This window comes from Grus americana, chromosome Z, assembly GCF_028858705.1.
Source record: "Grus americana isolate bGruAme1 chromosome Z, bGruAme1.mat, whole genome shotgun sequence".
In the NCBI taxonomy this organism is placed as follows: domain Eukaryota; kingdom Metazoa; phylum Chordata; class Aves; order Gruiformes; family Gruidae; genus Grus; species Grus americana.
The window spans coordinates 23,781,451-23,800,710 of record NC_072891.1 but is presented as its reverse complement, the minus strand read 5'-3'; the positions used below and the strand labels follow the sequence as shown (position 1 = coordinate 23,800,710).

Sequence of the window (19,260 nt, the reverse complement as noted above, 5' to 3'; positions counted from 1 at the left end):
GGCACATACCTTGAAAGGAACAGGGAAGGACTTGGGGAGGTATAGGTGTGTTGACCTAGTGTCAGTGTTGCTTAAAATGCTAGAGCAACCAATTTTATGAGCATCTGTGGGATAACTATGCAGATTAAAGTGTTCAATGTAGATTGGTCAAGATCAAATAGTGGAAGCCAATGTAATTTCCTCTTCTGGTATGAGAACCAGTCTAGTAAATGAGAAAGCAGTGTATATGATATACTGGCTTCAGTAAGACTTTTGTCACTGTCCTGCATGACATTCTCATTTGCAAACTAAAGAAATATGGTCCAGATGAAATAAAGTAGCCATCCAGTAGGGAAACGCAACGTGATTCTCAATGATGTGCTCTCAGCCTGGGAGGTCATTTCAGGAGTACTGCATAAGTCTGTCTAGGGCGTGCTTCTGTTCAAGAATTTCATTAATGGCTTGGATGGTGAAATAAAGAACATATTGAGAAAGTCTGCAGATGTTGCTGGACTACAGCGGGTTTTAACTATTCGGAGGAAAGTCAGGAGAACTGGAATTCAGAGTGCACTTACTATAATAAAAGTCCAAACTCAAAAGAGCATTGCTTTTGTGAATCACATCCATAAACCAAATGCAAATAATATTCCCTTTATTTGTATATATTGTATTTTTAAAGGTTAGCTTTTTCTTTAAAGTCATAACAGGACTGTATAGACACTAGAGGAAAAATATCTTAATAAGCATTCACTGATCTTCACAGATTTGAGTGACACTGGAATTCACTGCACTAAAACCCACAAAATGACGGAGGAAGTGTACATATTTTCCGAGGAATACATGAGTAAGCTTTTCATAATGCATTGAGTGACCAATGCAATTAGAAGCTATTTTTACTTAACCCAGAGAAACAAACCAGGCCAGGTAGATGAAATAAACTGTGGTGAACATTTAGGATCAAGCAGTCAAGCATAATCACATATAAGACACATGTGGAAAATTCATGGAACTGGGTATTCTGAGGGGACATATCAATGGAACATGATGGGAGGTAAACAGACCTGATAGAATCCATTATTAAAGAACTACTGTGAAAAAACAAATTTAAAAGAATGGCTAATGTCATATTGTACACAACAGGCCATATTGTTAACATGGAGAAGATCCATAAACACACCATCAGGCTGTCTAAACTGGCAACACCAATTTGTACATATGAGGAATAATTTCGTCACAGCAAAACAAGATATTCCTGATATCTGTTTTTCCTTTGTGTTTTCTCTCTGTGGAAGAGGACTCCTGAAACGGACTGTGAACTTTTCCCCAGCTGTGTTTGGTACTGCAGGCTGCTGGCTCCTTTTGTGCTCCCCCAGTGGAGCTGCACTAGTTTTTTGGAAATCCATCAGCAGAGACTTTGGCATGTCTGACCATCTGCAGTTTGCTGTGAAATGGAGGAGTACAGTCTGCAGTGGTGTTTCATCAGATGTTACTCCAGAGTTTTTCATTATAATAAATGGGGATGGGGGTATCCCTTTAATATTTCTAATTTTTTGTTTGTTTGTTTTGTTTCCTGGGTTGAAGGGACGGGATACTGGTGGAACCTTACATACTTTCCTTATTGTAAGTCATTAGATTAGTAGAATCCTTGGTTCAGTCTTCCTATGAAGGCTGTGAAAAGAGTGTTTTGAGACCAGGAAAGCTGTGTGGCCAGAAACCTTCCTTCAACAATGCAAAACAATCCTTTCGTGGATAATGTGAATGATAGTTATCAGAAAAAAGATTACAGAATTCTTTATCACTGATTGCAAAGAATCTGTTATTTAAATTAGCACTCCGAGAGGGCGAAAGGGGTGGAGCAGAACATTGTCTTGCCAATTGTCTTGTCAATCCCTAACTCAAAGAAAGGTTCCAGTTTATTACACCCAACCTGTCCTTCAGGAAGCAGAAGAGTGGATATTCAAAGTACAGTATGTGCATACAGGAAAAAATGTGATATTTGACTCGACCATCACTGTGCAGTCCTACACTCCAGCTTTTGTGGGAAATTCACATCAGAGTTGGCAAAATAGTGAGACAATTGTACCACTGACATGCCTTTAATGACTGTTGTTTTAAACTGTCTCCCTCCAGAGTGAGGCCATAGTTTCACAGTCATCAACACCAAATTACCACATTACTGAATCATTTATAAGAAATTGATCCAAATCAAGCATGCAGGTTATGACTGTGTTTATGTTGCTTTAGCTGGAGTGCACTGTGAAATTCATGACTGCTTTTATGCCAAAAGCCAGATGTGGGAGATGAGATGATACTTGGTTCATAGTACAAAGTCAGCCCATCAAAACACCTGTGAAAACATCTCAAGCTGCAATGAATTTGTGCTGGGTCAGTGCTTTTGTGTCATGTGATGGTAGTGATTTTGATCTGGTACTGGGACCCCTAAAGCCAGACTCACTGTCATGAAACTACAGACTGAGGACATAGTTGTAGTTATTTTCCCAAGTATATCCCAGCTGGTATAAAAATTTTCCCTCTACTTTGCTTGTGGATGCGTGTTCTTATTTCTACATTGCAATTTGTCACCACCTCACTTTTGGCAGTGCCAGAGTGCGTGAGCTGAGCTGCACCCTGGGCCATGGGAGGGAAGTTCCCCCAGAAATATTGTTGGTTGTTTATTCTTTTTTTAGACTGGGTGATCTCAGTGATTCACTTTGCAGTGGGACTGCACCAAGTTGTGCAAACACAGCTGAGGAATGATGGCTTGTGGTATGAGGTAGGAATGAGTAGTCAGAAACAGGAGTCATTTAGGTTAGTTTTGTCACTTAGGGAAATGTGCATAGAGCATCACCCACAATAAAACTAAGAAGGTCTTTTGGACAAAAATAAAGGTTTCACCTGAGAGGAGGGGGCAAAACCATATATTACAGCTAAAATCACCATGTAAAGAAAAAAGAAAGTGGCAATGTAACATACTACTGAGTCTAACTGCAGCCAAATCCTTGGCTTTGCCCTCACCCTACCAGTTCTCAGATTGTCTGAAATGGCCAGTACTCTGCGTATGACCTGTCATGGTTTAACTCCAGCCGGCAGCTCAGCACAACACAGCTGCTCGCTAACTCCCCCCACAGTGGGGTGGGGGAGAGAATTGGAAGAGCAAAAGTGAGAAAACTCATCGGTTGAAATAAAGAGAGTTTAATAGATAAAGCAAAAGCCGTGTGCACAAGCAAAGCAAAACAAGGAATTCATTCACCACTGCCCACGGGCAGGCAGGTGTTCAGCCATCCCCAGGAAAGCAGGGCTCCATCATGTGTAACGGTGACTTGGAAAGACAAATGCCATCACTCTGAACCCTGCTGCCCCCCTATCCTTCCTCTTCCCCCAGCCCCTGATAAGCTGAACATGATGTCATATGGTATGGAATATCCCTTTGGTCAGTTGGGGTCAGCTGTCCCGGCTGTGTCCCCTCCCAACTCCTTGTGCACCCCCAGCCCACTCGCTGGTGGGGTGGTGTGAGGAGCAGAAAAGGCCTTGGCTCCCTGTAAGCACTGCTCAACAACACCACCACCTCTATATAACAAAACCATCCGTACATTATCAACACTGTTTTCAGCACAAATTCAAAACATAGCCCTATAATAGCTACTACAAAGAAAATTAATTCTATCGCAGGCAAAACCAGCGCATGACCCAAAAACCTCTGCTTCGCAGTGGAATCAGCATAACTGAATTACTGAACATTACAGAACTTTAAGAAATATTTGGAGAAGTGCTGTGTATTAAATATGTATTTATCATACCCAGTCAGTGTAAATATAATTTACAAGTGATGATAGCATCACAGACTGGAAAAGGCTTTGTCAAGGTTGAAAATCTGTTAGGTCTCGATTTTCCTTAAAAAGAAAAAGTGATTTTGAATGTTTTTATTTTAAAAATGAGCGAGTTCTTTAGTGTTCAAACAATGAATCAGGGGAAGCAGCTGAGTACTTATGAACAGATGTAGGAATACTTCTTAGTGAATATGACTCTTAAAGGGAGAAGTCTAGTGAAAAAAGTATCACAAACTTCTAAAGAGTTTTTTCAAAACTGGGACAGATAATTAGTCTGAAAGTTACAAGCCCTTGGTTTTTTTTTTTCTTTGAAATATACTACGACTAAAAACTATCTTCTGAGACAGTAAAGAAAAAAAATATTAAGTGTAATTGCTGTAAATTAGAACTGGAAGCTGGAATGAGACATTCAAACTGGATGTTAAGCATGGGCTTGTTGCAGAAGAATAAGGCATCACTCAGATCTGATCTAGTAGTTTATTGAGTTTTAATCAGTAAAATTAGGTATGTTAAATATTTAACAAGTACAGATGGATTGGCTGTCAATAATAGTTACTACTCTTAAAGTTAGAGTGGGATACAAAGCCTATTGCTTAAGCTTACTATACATATCTTAAATGCATGCAGAAAATGTCACTTACCAAGCCATTGATGTCTGCTACCAGATAAGGGATCTCTCAGCCTCAAGGGGTAACCTTGGGACATGTCCCTACCCAAGGGGAGATCACCGTCACACAGCCGGATGCTATGGAGGGAGATCTCATAAGGCCCTGATGGCTGCAGATATTTATAGTGGTTGATGTGTAGCCAGATTTTCTGCTGTGTTAATGCGGTTTCAGCCACTTATCAGCCCAGCCTCCAGCCAGACTGGTTTTTGGAGGTTTGGTGTTGTGTTCTCATCACACAATAGGATTAACTTTGATTAGGCCTACTTGCTGAGCATCTGCCTGGACCAAAGTTCAGTTAGTTCAAACAGGAGGAGTGCATCATGTTCTCCACCCCTACTAAAGTCTATCCATTTTACCTCACAGAGTGGTAGTATGGTCATCCCTTGCCTCTGTGCCATAAATATAGGGTGGTAAAGAAATCATCTTTTTGATAGGCTGGTAAATAATATATCAGATTTACTGATTCTTTAATATTGAACACTCGTAGCTAGTATATGTTGGGATAAGCACCATAATTTCGTATATGAATAAAAGGTTAACAATAAACACAAAACTACAAAGATTAACAAGACTACAATAGGGTATAACATCAAATTCAAAGCTCCAATTGCTGTTGGTGACCATTCAACCAGAGTTTCCCACCAGCGATGCTCTCCATCGTTCTTCACTCTTTCTAGCACACGGTGTATCTCATCCGTGCCATGATGGACAGTAATTAGGTCCTTTGTCCATTGTTTTGAATTTGTTTCAGCAATTGACCAAGGTCATCATGTTGCAACAGTGTTCTTACCAATGTGAGATTCATTCCAATGAGGGTAGGCAATAAATGTTGATACAGTGTGTAATTAGATTGTAGCAATTGCTGTGTTGTGACAGGAACTGAATAGTTAAAGTCACATCCCTATAATCTTAGTAAAATTACAAATACAACTGTTTGAATGATTGTGTATATCTACAGTGGTGTTGTCTATACATACAGAATCACAAAGGGTTCTCATGCAAACACATCCATTTCCAACATATACAAGTACAGTTTCAGGGGTTTTATTGGGATGTATTTCAAAATGAAAATCACTTTGTTTAGTGTCAGGACAGATGTCTTGGGCCTTGATGGTATTACTTTCCTAAAGAAGTCCTTGTTGTTTCTGTACCACACATGTCAACATCAACCGTCTGCCATTTGTTCCCATTCTGTTAGGCCCGTGCTCCATGATCTAATGGATAGAGGACACCTTCATGGCAATTTAATCCCAGTGCAACAATTGGGTACATGGTGGATACCAAAGAATTTTATGTTGTTAAAAAAAAAGCTGTGGTAGCGTCATAAGTGAATTTGACTAGATACCACAAAGATTGGAAATCTTCTTCTAACTGAGTTGCATTTTCCTAAATTACCTTTTGAATTCCAGTGGGCAAAGTGCCCTCATCGCCTTCCCTTATAATTACTGCTGTAGTGAATTGCACCCATAACTGAGCTTGAATACAGCTAAGAGCTAAACATTTTTCTGGGCAGTGCAAAGTGCATCTACAATTAGTTGGTGGTCCTTTTCATTAATTCTTTCCCATTTAGGCAACATATCAGCTAAAAGCCATTGACTAATTCCTAGTGCCAGCAAAGAAGATCTTAATGGATGTTCTGGTTTATAAAAATCACTTGTTGCTGAGCTTAATTTGTTTGTCAAAACTTCAGCATCTATGCTGTTTAATACTCCTAATCCTGTTCCCAGGATGCCAGTCACATCTCTCCTTGCTCATTTTGGAGAGGTGAGGGCTGACCTGTGTAACCATGCTAACCATCCTGTATAGGATGGATTTAGGAAAGGTGAGCAGGTAGGTTTAATTGCGGAGATAGTAACCTGCATTGATAGTTCCACTCGCTTGAGGGACCATGATGGATTAAATAGCACTTGTTGCTGGCCTTTATATTTAATAGCATAGGGTCCACTTTCAGGAATCTGTAGGGATAAGGTTTCAACAGTCTTATCAGGTGTCTTGAAGGTAGTAGGATGCGTTGTGGGGGTTAAGATAGTTTTTGCTGTGCCAATATAAATTACCTCTGTTTCAGTTGTGGATATATTATATCTCCACATGCATCTCTTTCCATATTTTCTTTTAATGTAACACTCATTGAACAGCTACTAGCCTTGTTACATCTATGCCACTTTTCGAAGGAACTACATTGAACACTAAGTTAAGTAAATTTCCTCTTCATTGTTTGGGGGTTGTGTTTCACATGTTATGTTCATATTTCCCTCTGCCAAATTCTTTTTAATATGTGGGATTCCTAAATTTGTACAAGTATAGCTTCCTTTGTTAGTGATTGTCATTGTAATGAACTTGGGCTTAAGCGCGGTTACAACTGTCAACATACTGATTAATACAAATAAAGAAGTGTGCATCAGTCTTGTCAACGTATAAACCAGATCTGGTTCACATTGGAGATGATTACTTCTGCAAGAAGGATAAATATTCTTCCGGTAGTTGACCCAATCTCCAGGGGAAGTGTTTTGGTGTTGTCCCCGGTACTGTTCCTGGAAAGAGAAGAAACACAAGTCTCAGCAAGGAGACACTGGACTGGTTACCCCTTCTAGTGAGTGGCTTGGATGTATCCACCTAGTGCTAATACAATGTTTAGCTCCTCTGTTGTCTTTTGTTTTGTCTCTTTTTGTAATTAATTATGGTATTAAAACAGCGGGGGGTCCTTGTATTAGCAGCTTCACGGCCTGAGGGTCTACAGGAGCTGAGACAGGCAGCTGCCATGTTCACCCCCCATCGTTCGTAGCTTGAATGCAGGCTGCCTTTGTAACGGCAGTAGAAAGTTCGCTTAATGATTATATAGGGATAGCAGTGGGTTCTCCTTGTTCCCGAGGATCTGTGCCCCCTGCCCAATGAGCTGTTTGGCACATGATAGAATGCAGTTCATTGTTAGGGTCTGGTCCCCATGTTAAAAATACCCCTGGTCCCCAAAAGTGACCCACTTCATCTTGATTTAACATAATACTTTCTCCTCCAGTTAAGGAGACGTGCCACAGATAGTCAGTTTCACTCTCGCCAGGCTTCCACCCTTATTCTTCTTGTGGATTAGCCAGCTGAAGGGAGTCCAACAGAATGGTTCTTGTAGTATTTCTTTGGTTACCCTCCTGGCGCCCTACAGACACTTCAGGTTTAATAATAGAGGCCACATTAAACTCCAATTCATCTAAATCACTCTCTTCACTACTCTCATCGCTAAATTCCTGATCAGGTTTCCCTCATATATCTCCATCCTAATTTTCTGGGGGTACAATTAGCTTATGGATCTTTACAGGGTCTGGGGGATAGGGGGCCTGAGTTATCATGAGTTCTAATTTGTCCTCTACTCTTTCTCACTTTTCCTTTTCCTCCCCCAGTTATTTGTGATATTGTTCTATTTGCAGAGATAACAGCATTTCTTGTCACTTTGTTTGTTCAACCTCATCTTGTAGCATTCTCATTTCCTTTTCTTTGCACTTTTTATACTGATATGCTGCTTCCAAACACGTTCCCAACATCTTGCATATTATTCCCTTTTCTTTACCATTTTTCACTTTCCCTCTTGTGAGGTGAACTATTCCTCCATCTTACTCCAATTATCCCAATTTTCACACACCCAATTCTCAGAAAATCTTGGAGAAGGGCTAATTCCATGCCTCCATAAATAGTCAGTGATCGAATCTGCCATCCAGCTGACTGCGCCAGGGCTTTAACAATGAAGGTGTAAAATGTTGGAAGAAAGTATCAAAGTCTTTTTTTTTTTTTTTAAAATGATTGAATACCTTCAAATCAAGATGGGATAATAAATTATTTGGATCAGTATAGGAGTAACTGGCAGAAATAAAATGGCCTGTGCAATATAGAAGACCAAGCTAAATGATCAGAAATTCCTTTAGGACTTAATTTTATCAATCTGTGGAAAAATTATTTCTTTGCTACTGCCAAACCTGCCCTTTCACAAACTGAAGATCCTGCATAACCAGCTGTTGCACATTTTCTCATTTTATGGATATTGCTAATTTCAGCAATATCCCATATCAACAATCCTACGCCAAAGGCTAGTAACTGCAGTGTAGTTTGGTGCCAACGTCAAACAAAATGAACAATAAGAGAATGTGGGTGTGGAAGCCAAGTAGATTACCAAAATTTAGAATTATATGAAATGTGTACCTGTTTAGATAAAGAAGCAGTCCTTCCTCTTCTAGAGGCTGGGCAGTTTATCACAGAAGATTCTTGAACTGTACAATTGTGGTTGTTCAGATTTGTGTGTGTGTGTGTGATATCAGACATCAAATTATAAGTGTACCAATACACCTGAATTCTGCGACTACATCTACTACTGCAGTTTACAGCTTCCCAAATCGCTAAGCAGTAGCCCAAGCATGCCCATGCACCGAAATATCTTCCCTTGCAACTGCGTGAGCTTTCCCTGGGATGCCTTCAGCTCCAGCCATTTGCCACTTCCAGCCAATTCCTGTGCCTTCTCTGGGACTGTGACTGAAAGACATATTGGGTGCAACTACCATCTTCCAGGTGCTAAGAGAGTTTGTTAGCATAGCCGTGGACCTTTCCACTCATTTCGCTTCAATGCCCCAGAGCATTCCCATTTAATTAAAGTAGAACAAACAGTGTGAGCTGCCTGCCTTGGTCTTTACTGTATGTGATTGCAGAACTGGATGCTGTCAATGGCTGATGCTCTCCAAACAGTTTAAATTATTAATAGAAAATAAGAACTGCAGCAGTAATTAAATATGTTAAAATCCTACTTGTTCTGTTACTACTTTCTTTCCATTAGATAAACATTTTCAAATGTACTCCACGTTAGCCTAATTTTTTTCCCCTGATGTTCATTAAATTCCCAGACCATAAATATGCAGCATTTAGAAAAATGTGTGGTTTACTTTATATCAAGCATGACCCCATATTTCAGAGTAATAAATAGTGGATAGGTGTAGCTAAAAATTGATCATATTTCTGTCCAATTTCTGGCCATTTATCAAAACCAGTCTGGCTTGCTGAAGGAAGATGATCCTGGAGAGTACACATACATGTGAGCCCACTGTCCCTTGTTCCCTCCACATAGCCAGACTCTACAGTGTTTGACTTGTGTGCCTATGGGAATGAGAAATGTACTAAGTGTGAGCAGAAAGAGTTTCTGGAGGAGAGATTGCTAAATGGCTATGGTTTGTCTACTTTTTCCTCAGAAGCTCCAATACTTGCATATATACCATGTGACTGCTATAACCTAGATAGAGTCATTCCATCATTTCCCTTTTAAAGTCAGGATTGTTCTTTAAACTACCACTTTCTTTGATGGTGGATTATATTCATTCCAGCCAATAATTTTTATTGTACTTCTTTCAACTCTAGCTATAAAAAGCATATGACATAAAACCTTGACCAAGGTATTAAAAGTTGAGCTACCAATAATTTAGTGACAAAGTTCTCCCCAGCTTCATTCTGTTATGCTACAAAGACTTCTTTGCATAAGAGATTCATATCATAATAGCTTATATTTGTTCATTCATTTTTTTCAGCATTTCCACCCTATGTATGAGGAACATTTGGCAGGTTCCCAGCAAGATGATGACTTTTAGCAGCTGGACTCAGCCAGGACACTGACTTGTTTCATTCAGGTGCTGATGAATTGTTTCTTCTCCAACGTGAAAACTGTTCTTGTTCTTTCTGTTGTCTTTGCAAAATTGGCTTCTCGTGGTCTGTAACCATTAGGTTAGGTTCCTCTGTATATTTTTACTAAGCTATATTCCCCTAGTCCCATATGCATTACTCCCAAATATATTTGTTACTTCTTCACCAGAACCACCCCCCCACCCCACCCCCACCAAAGCCTCAAACAACAAAATATCCCTGGAGAATATGATAAAAATCAAGCTAATCTGATGTTTAGAGCCATTGCAATGTATTTCACAGGTACTGCATTGCTTAGATCACTTTTGTTAAAATTGAAGCAGTGTGTGAAATTTCCCACATCAATTGCAAACCCTTTCAGTGTTTTCAGGTGCACATGAAGGTATTGGCAGCATTTGTGGCAATTCCGTATGCCTCACTGCAGCCCAGGCAGCAGCTGAGATCTGGTTTAATCTTAGGATTGCTAACCTGAACTGGAATGACGACTAAGAGCCAGCAAGCTCTGTAGGAAGCTTATAAAATGCTATTTGCCAGGCTCAAAACTGAGTGGTTTAATCCTGGAACTGCTGAGGATTATGTATGACATACTCTAAGGCTTCTTGCATTTTACCTATTAACTGATTCCTAATCACAGGTGGCCAAAAGAAAAATGTAGAGATACCTGTCTGGAGTACCATCACATGCTGGTTCATTCTGACCACTGCTTTACACGTATATTTAAAGGGCATTCTCACCTACCCATGGTTTAAAACTGCATGCTCTAGTAATTCCCTCTTGTGTCTATATCACCATTTAATGTGTTGATCTGATTTAGAGATTTGACAGATTTATCTGCTTCCCTGAGGAAGAAACACCACTAAAATGAGTAAAGAGTACTGACCTGTGTCCTAAAGAAAACATGCAGCTATGTGATTTCATTCAGCAGCACTGAAAAATATAAATGCTTGCTAGTTTCAACATTATTTCAAGAATTTTGCTGAATCAGGAATTATCTCTAAGCATACAAATAGTCCCACTGAGGTCCCTGGAATCACTAGAAACTAAAGGATGTGCCTTGCTACTGTTGTTGTGGGCTTTAAACTCCTCACAAAAAGACTTGCCAAAAGCAGAACATTTACCAGTCCACTTTAATCTGCATATTATCTGGTTTTTATGAGAACCAGTATAGCTTTCACTGCTTCTCTGGTCTTTTTCATAGCTATTAGCTGACTTCGGAATGGAATTCTCAAAATTTGGATTGCTTTCTTGCAGCTGAGTTATATTCAAAAATTAGTCAGACTGGCACTTTCTGATTGCCAGCTAAAATACATTTAAGCACATTTTCATTAAATTTCAAAATATGGATTTTTTTTCTTCCAGGTTGTTACCTAATGTGTTCCACCAGCCCAATTTCTTTTCAGCAAATAAAATATATTTTATCTTTTTAAAGATATGCATTGATTGAACTTAAAGTGTTCCTGCTTGAAATCCAGCCTGGGTCTGTCTAGGAGAGCTGCTCACGTCTGTATTTGGTGCAGAATTTTCATCTAGAGAAAGTGGAAGGGAACTTTGCGTTTTGGTGTAACCAGGATTTTATTCACAAGATTCATACTCTTATCTATGAGATTTCTTTTCTTTTCATGCTTCTAAGGCCTTTTTTGTTTTCTTTGTGTGACTTTTCCAGAGAGTTCTTATCAAGTGTTCAAAACAGTGTCATCTACATTTTCATATGCAATTGTGTGTTGGCAATGGACATATGATGCCTTTGCAGAAAAAATAGTTCAATGTTGTGGTCCTGGGCAACAAATAAAACATTTAGTTTTAGATATAGAAACTATGATGGCAGAGCTAGCAGGGCTTGCTACATTATTGTTGTACATTTTAAACTGCTGAATACTTCCTGACAGTTAAACCATCAATGCAGAAATCCGTTGTCATTGATAGTGACTTCTAAATTACATGGGGACAGTCTTTGCTTAGGAAAAGAAACAGCAATGACAGAACTTTAATCTGGGACAGTGATCTTCAAAGTGGAGCGTGTGCATCCCAGGGAATGCACAAGACAATCTGTTGGGATATGGGAAGAAAATGTTTTTGTACCATTAATAAATAAAATAAAACAATATTTTAACATATCTGTATTTTTTCTTTATTGTATCCTTTTTTATTTTCTATTTTTATGTGCATTTTATAATGTGCATAATGTATTAGTACAGTAGCTCATGCATATACTTTATAAATAAATAAATAAATATACATATATTGGGGGTGTGCAATCAAAAATATTTGGAGACAACTGCTCTAAGACAGAATCCTAGCTGGATGGCAGAGTAGTATGCAGATGATCATACAGCTGATTTTGCTTTTACTTATTTCAATTTTAAACCAATGTGGTTCTAATTGAATTATTTCTGATTTATTCCAGTATGAGATCGTTGTCCTGCCATTTGTAATTGGAAAAGTGGGGGCTTAATGAAAATGGAAACATTATCTCAGCTGCAGGTTTGCAACTGCTGAATCATGTATAGAGATGTCTTAGATCTCTGCAGCATGCTGCGAGCTTGGTTTTCATCACCTTGTTGTAATCTAGGAGAAAGTGCATTGAATTACACTGGAGTAAATCTTGTGCATGGGAAAGAAGCAAATGCCAAGTCACTGTTAGGCTATCTATGGCTGAAAGCCTCTAGAGACTTGACAGAGATTGTGCTCCTACGAATTCATTTTTGGAACTGAGAATTTATAGGACAAGTCATGGGCTGCAGCTTGATTTTTTGAAAAATACGTATCGAGGTGCAGTTAGCATCTAATGCACAGACAAAGAGCCATGACCACACACCTACACTTAACGAGTATTAGCCATTTGGTCCAATTAAGGATTCCATTGTGAAAGAAGATTCAGCCTGCAGGTATCCAAAGCTTCTGGTCTCTTACACAGCTCATGATGTACCAGATTAAAATCATGAATGTGGAGACAATGGCTCGTCCTTGGCCTTTGCAAACAGGCTGTTACTGTGACAAATTCAGAAAGAGATGTTGAATTACCAAATATGGAACCGAATCTGAGGCTGCCAGGAAGGAAATACCTGTCTAGCCTGAGTTATCCTAGCTTTTTGGGAAAACTCCCTCCTGGTGTGAAAAAGCAATTGACTGACTGAATCCAGAGCCTGAAAAGAGACTGCCAGCTCAGTTCAGCAGCTAACAGTCTGGCCTTGAAAGATGTTGTACTGCTTGATAGTCAGATAAACTGCCTTGAAGATGTGGGAGATCTCTAAGGAGAAAACCATAGTAGTCACTACCCATGGCTAATATAAATAGCAATTATCTGTGATAACTACTGATTTATTCAGCTTGAAAAATGTTACATATCTACCTGTCTTGCTGTTAGGCTAGAACTTGTTAGGGTTAGAATTTAAAGGAGTTAGATTTCCATGACAGTCTAACTGTAGTCTTCAGTAAACTCCCCCAGACACCAAGACCAAAGAATGTGACGCTGGAGGAGAATTAGAGAAACGTATACCAACTTTCCCTTGCTATCCTTTGACCATTTAGGAAATGAAAAATCAGCTAGTATCAACAATACATTGATAGAAGCATCATTATTTGAATTAGGTTGAGTACTGGCTCTCATCTTCTTATAGATTTATTCGAGGGTGTTATTTGCTGTTAATATGAGTCATAAATATTAATTTTTATTAAGTATTTTTGAATTGGGGATTTTGATGTTCTGGGAAAATAAAAGTGACCCTGTTCCAACAGATGATAAACACACACACCAAAAAAAAAAAGTGAAAGAAAGCCTCTCATCACTGAAGACAATGGAAAGAACTTCAATGCAACCCACCTCCTCTTGCTTTTAACATGGCCAGAGCTTCATCCATTGTATTCCCCTGAGTTCTGAATATTTGTGGGGTAGTTGGATTGCCCATACATGTCAGTGGGATGTACCCACGCAAACAGACCTGTATGTTTGCTGAGCATTATGTATGTGCTTAAAATACTTTGTAAAACCTGCACCCTCAGCTCCCTGTGACTGAAATTAATTCAAGTTGTGAACAGAAGAAAATAATCTGTTGTTTGAACAAAGACTCTTATTCCAAGAGTCCATTTATGGATGGATTTTTCTGCGCCACAATCTTTATTTTCATGTAGTTCTAAAGAAAAATGATATTGTGAAGCTGTCTATATATACTTGGTAAACCTGTAGTCCTTATGATTGCAGAACTTTCATTAAAATTAGTGGGGATTTTCCTGAGGCAAGAGTTGTTTCAACTTATGACTGTCTTCATCATGTGTCCATTGTGTGAACATCATCCTATGGAGGATTGAAGCATCCACCTCAGGTATGAAGGAACCAGGAACCTAGTATAACCATTGAAGAAAGAAACTGATAAAGATCAATCTTCAGTGAACTTCGACAGAAGACAAATAAGAAACAGAAAAATGAGTTAGAAAAAGTGACATGTACATACCAGAACTTTTCTTAAGGTGCTCTTCATTACCATGACCCACAATACCACAGGCAAATGGAGTTACTGTAGAAGTAACAATTACTATAGAGAAAGCATTAGTTAAAGACTGATCAGAATGACATGATAAGTGTTACAGCAAAAATTGGCAGATACCCAAAGTCAGGAATGTAGCCCTAACAGCGATGATCCTGTGGATGAAGACTGATTGGTGGAGGGTTACAGCCATTGTGCAGCAGAGCAAATATTCCAGCATTGTCTCATAGAACATTTTGCAGTTATTTTCACGGTCTTGGATGTATGTGTCTCTGTACTGCCTCTATTTTAAAGGAAAGACATATTTGCATCCAGTTTCTTGTGTCTGATGATATCACCCGCATTTGCATCTCATTAAGAATGGTGGGACATGTTTTATTAGATGAAAAAAATGCAATTATTATTGTGGTACAGAGTAACCAAGAAATAATTTCCTTTCAACAGCAAATTTTTCAGCCCACCTTCTTTCCTCCATTCAACTATCTTAAAAAATATGGACTAATGGAATATTATTTACAGCCAAAAAGATCTTTAACCTACACTCGGTGACCAAGTGCAATGGAAACCAGTGTTACATTTTTGTCTGTGCTCATGTGACCAAGGGTATTCTATTTTAGCTGGCACAGACTTCTTTGAATCTTACTATGTTCTCAGTTTTTGTTATAATTTGTGGTCATTGATAATTACATTTTGATTTAACTATCCTGATTTGCAGCAGCTGGGAAACCGATACCACATCTCTTAATAATGACATTTATTCTAACCAATTTCCACTGTTCTTAATCCAGGAACTTTCTTTAGACTTTTTAATTTAAATACTGATTATTAATTTCTATCTACACTCATGATTAATAATATGGCCAATGCTATTACTTATTGAAAAGGCTTGAAATCTATTTCTCTGTCTAACTTTCAGAAAGATGGATGTGAGAGAAACTATTATACAGAAGTAGGAATTTGATACGAACTATATGTGCATTGAGTAAGGTAGTTCAAGGTGAGAGAAGAACTGTTTATAGAAGTAGTTACTGATAATGCTCTTCTGAAAATTGAGACTAGAAGCAATAACTAAATTAATTTCACATTTGCTGAAGTGAATCCTCTCAGGAAAGAGAACTTTACAGGCTCTCTTCTCCTAGGACAATATTTCCAAGACACACAACAGGCACTCCAGTTTTGAGAAGAGCTTAGAGAGCTAGAAAAGCTTCCCTGTAATGTGAAGAGACTGAAGTAATTCCGTTCAGACAGAAACTTATTAGAAAGATATATAAGAGGTAGATAAAATAAGGATATGGAAGGTATTTCAGGCTTTTCTTAATACACAAGTAGAAGGCTTGCTAATGAAAATGTAAAAAACCATTTATAATCCTTTACACAACATATGATTAAACTACTCAACTTATTGCCAAATGTGAAATAAGGGCCAAGAGCAAAATATGCTTTCTTTTTGAACCTGACATTTTTATTACCTTAATTACATTAGGGTAGAAATGTATGTAAAGAGATATGAATAGATGTTCTCTTGTTTTTGAATATACATTAATCATTAACTGTGTGGGACTGCAAAATCTTTCAGTAATGTCTCCAATAGGTATATTGTGCATAATTGTCCACTGGGGGTTTATACTTTCCTCTGAAACCGCAGTTTGTGGCCACTGATGGAGAAAGATGCATAACTTGTCTCAATGAGTGGAGCTTTTCCCAGCTGCAGCTTGCACTTAGCCTGCATGGACTTCAGAATAAAAGGGATGAAGCCAAATCTCCCTCTGAGTTATCCTGATAAAGTCCCTTGGACTTCAGTAATTTCAGTTCAATCGAATTGATTTTTTGTAGATTAATAGAAAAAAAATGCACTTAAGTATTGGGAAGAGCCAGACACCGTGTCCTGACCCCACAAGACTTAAATGGCAGGATTTCTAGTGACAGAAATGAAGGACAGGCATTTCTCCCTTTTTAAACCTTATGTAATTACCTACCACTTAGTGAGTGATCAGATAGAAGTCCCCACAGAGGAGGATGTAGCCACAGCTTACAATATGAATCCCTGAATGAACATCCAGGATTTGATCTGTGTAAGAAATAGAATGGGTAATTATTTTTTTCCTGTGATCCTCTGTTGCGTGTTTTAAAGCCAGATAGATTATTAACTTGAACGATATTGCAGACACAGAGAGTCATAAATACCATCTTCCTCAGCTCTAGTCTCTCATTGTCTTGTAATAATCAAATACAAGTAAATTTATCCCCATGATGGCAATGTTACTCTGACATCAAGATAAACAAAACCAGATATGTGCATTAATGCAGAAAACAATTCACTCCCTTTTTCTTTTGAAAAGCCTTAGTCAGCATAATTACTTAGCAAAGTCGTGCAGAAACAGAAATGGAGAATAAGCAAAATGCAACTGAATTCAAGGGTGATATCATAATATTGATTTCTTACTAAAAATGGAATACGATGCAGAAGAGGACTGATACAAAGTGAATAGACACATGAACTATACGTATGGTTGCAGTGTTAATTTTTATGGAACTGTCTTTAGAAAAATCTCATAACTTTGTTTAGTATTTAGTGAATAAACTACATTGTTTCTTTGTTCACAAAATCAGAGCATTGGATGGGGAAAGGAGAATGCCCCACAGGTATTCAGACAAGGAAGAAAGAGGGTTTTGCCGTACTCCTTTTTCTTCTAAAGCAGATGGACAGAAACAGGTAACAGCTGGCTGCTTGCTCTCTCCGCTGGACAAGTGGAAAGGAGGAAATGAATCGCTCCTCGCAGAGGTATAATTCTATGCTTCTTTGCAGTAATGCAATTATATATTGCACCAGAGTACGGGTGAAAGAAAGCTTATCTAGCCTTTCATGACTAACATAAAATGTGTCTTAGCAAGAAAAACTGTGAAGACCTTGAGGGATACATGATGTGCTGGGTACATAAAACACATTGTGACTCTTTTATATGAACAGTCATGAATAATAAAATTATGGGAGAGATTGGAGAGGAAGCGTCTAGTTTGTTAGAACTATTTTGTAGTGCAATTGCACTACAATTGCACTTTACCATTTCCATGGTTGTAATGTGCCATTCAAATAGTTTTGAGGGCCTCAAAATCTGATCCCATCTGGTCAGATGAGATTAAAAATGAGTAACTGATAACTAGGTGATCTTAGGCCAAAAAACTCCTCCCTTTTTTACTTATTTTGAACCTAATTGAATGATAACAGAAACTACAAAGAGGGAGTTCAGAAAACCATTACAACTAGAAAGGGAATGTTGAGTGTCTGTGGCAGATGTGATGAAGCTGAGAGAAATTTCTGAGAGTACAGAAATTTTGCCTAGCACTTAGGAGCCTAAAGGAGAGCAGAGAAGAAAAAAAACATTGAGGAAGAACTAATGTCATCAAGGAACAGGAGCAGCACCCAAGAACAAAACCCACATAGTCTTAAGGTCATGTTTAAGATCTGATCAAATCTCACTTAACTTCGTTAGGTCTGTTTCTTTGTAGTAGACAAAGTCTGTTTGTTTTATCTTGATTATAAACTCACCCATGTATTACTCTTTTTGTGTTTCTAAGTGCTGCAGTTAGCCAAAATACCTATTTGCCCTCATTGTATGTTTTCCCTTTAAGAATCATCTGGTGAATGGACTGAAGGTGAGGTGGGGGCGGTAGCCTGCACTTCTCATCAGTACTCTGGACTTTTCCACTGGTCTGTTTTCCACTGATGACTTCTCTGGTCAACCTAAGAGAGCCTACATTGTTGCTGTGATGAATACACAGAACTGATTATTTCCTGGCAACTCTAAGCTCACCCCTGTGCTCTAGATGGATTCACAGACTGTGACCTCTGTCCAGCACATTTATTTTGAACTGGCCTAATCCCATACAAACATATCCAAGAGAGGGTAGTAGTGGTGCTTCCCATCACCTTATACCCAAAACCTCAGGATTTAAAAAACTATTTTAAAATAGACAGAAATTTCCTGAGGTTTCTAGCTCTGCTGATGGAATTAGGTATCCAAACTACTTTGGTGAGAATAGGCTGAGTAACACTCTTCTGCATAGCATTTTCTATTGACAGGATTAAGACACTGTATGCTCAATGTACCAACTTTTGTGGATCTGGTTTTTGGGGATCTCTGAACTTCATTTGTTAGATAGGAATCCTGGGTGATTAACTTAACCTGGACCCTGCTAGTTAGGAGGGTGCTTAAAAGTTAATGAGCAGCAATGAGTCAACTCTTATAAACTGACATCAAGTACAGGCTGCCATACCCTAAAAAGGGGTGTTTCTGCCTTACACTGTATCCTTGGCCACGTACTCCAGCTGCCTTAAGCACTAGCATTTGTGTATGGTACTAGGAAAACTCATAAAGAAGAAGGGCTTTGCAGCTGAATAGTTCTTCAAGAGCACATTTACTTCCAGCAAGAAAATATGGTCTTCCTTCATGAACAAGGTCCCAGGTTCCTGGGAAAACGTGCTGGGTTAGTACTGTGTCAGCTAATGCGTTGGGTAAAGGGGATTAATAGATCAGGAAGTACAATATCCTCATGGCCTTTGTCAAGGTCACTCTAAAAGATGGGTCTGTGTGGGCCTCTATGATGAGATGTGACTTGTCCCTGTGTAGATTAAATAATTTTTTT

The 19,260-nt window shown here is 38.7% G+C and overlaps 1 protein-coding gene across 1 annotated transcript in view; it reads right to left on the bottom strand.

The window, feature by feature from the left end:
- RNF180 (ring finger protein 180) overlaps nucleotides 1-19,260 on the bottom strand; it is a 138,893-nt gene that overhangs the window by 113,820 nt on the left and 5,813 nt on the right. The window contains 3 exon segments of the mRNA XM_054809652.1: nucleotides 6,251-6,429; nucleotides 6,924-7,005; nucleotides 8,031-8,193. Coding sequence (XP_054665627.1) covers nucleotides 6,251-6,429; nucleotides 6,924-7,005; nucleotides 8,031-8,193 — 424 coding nt within the window.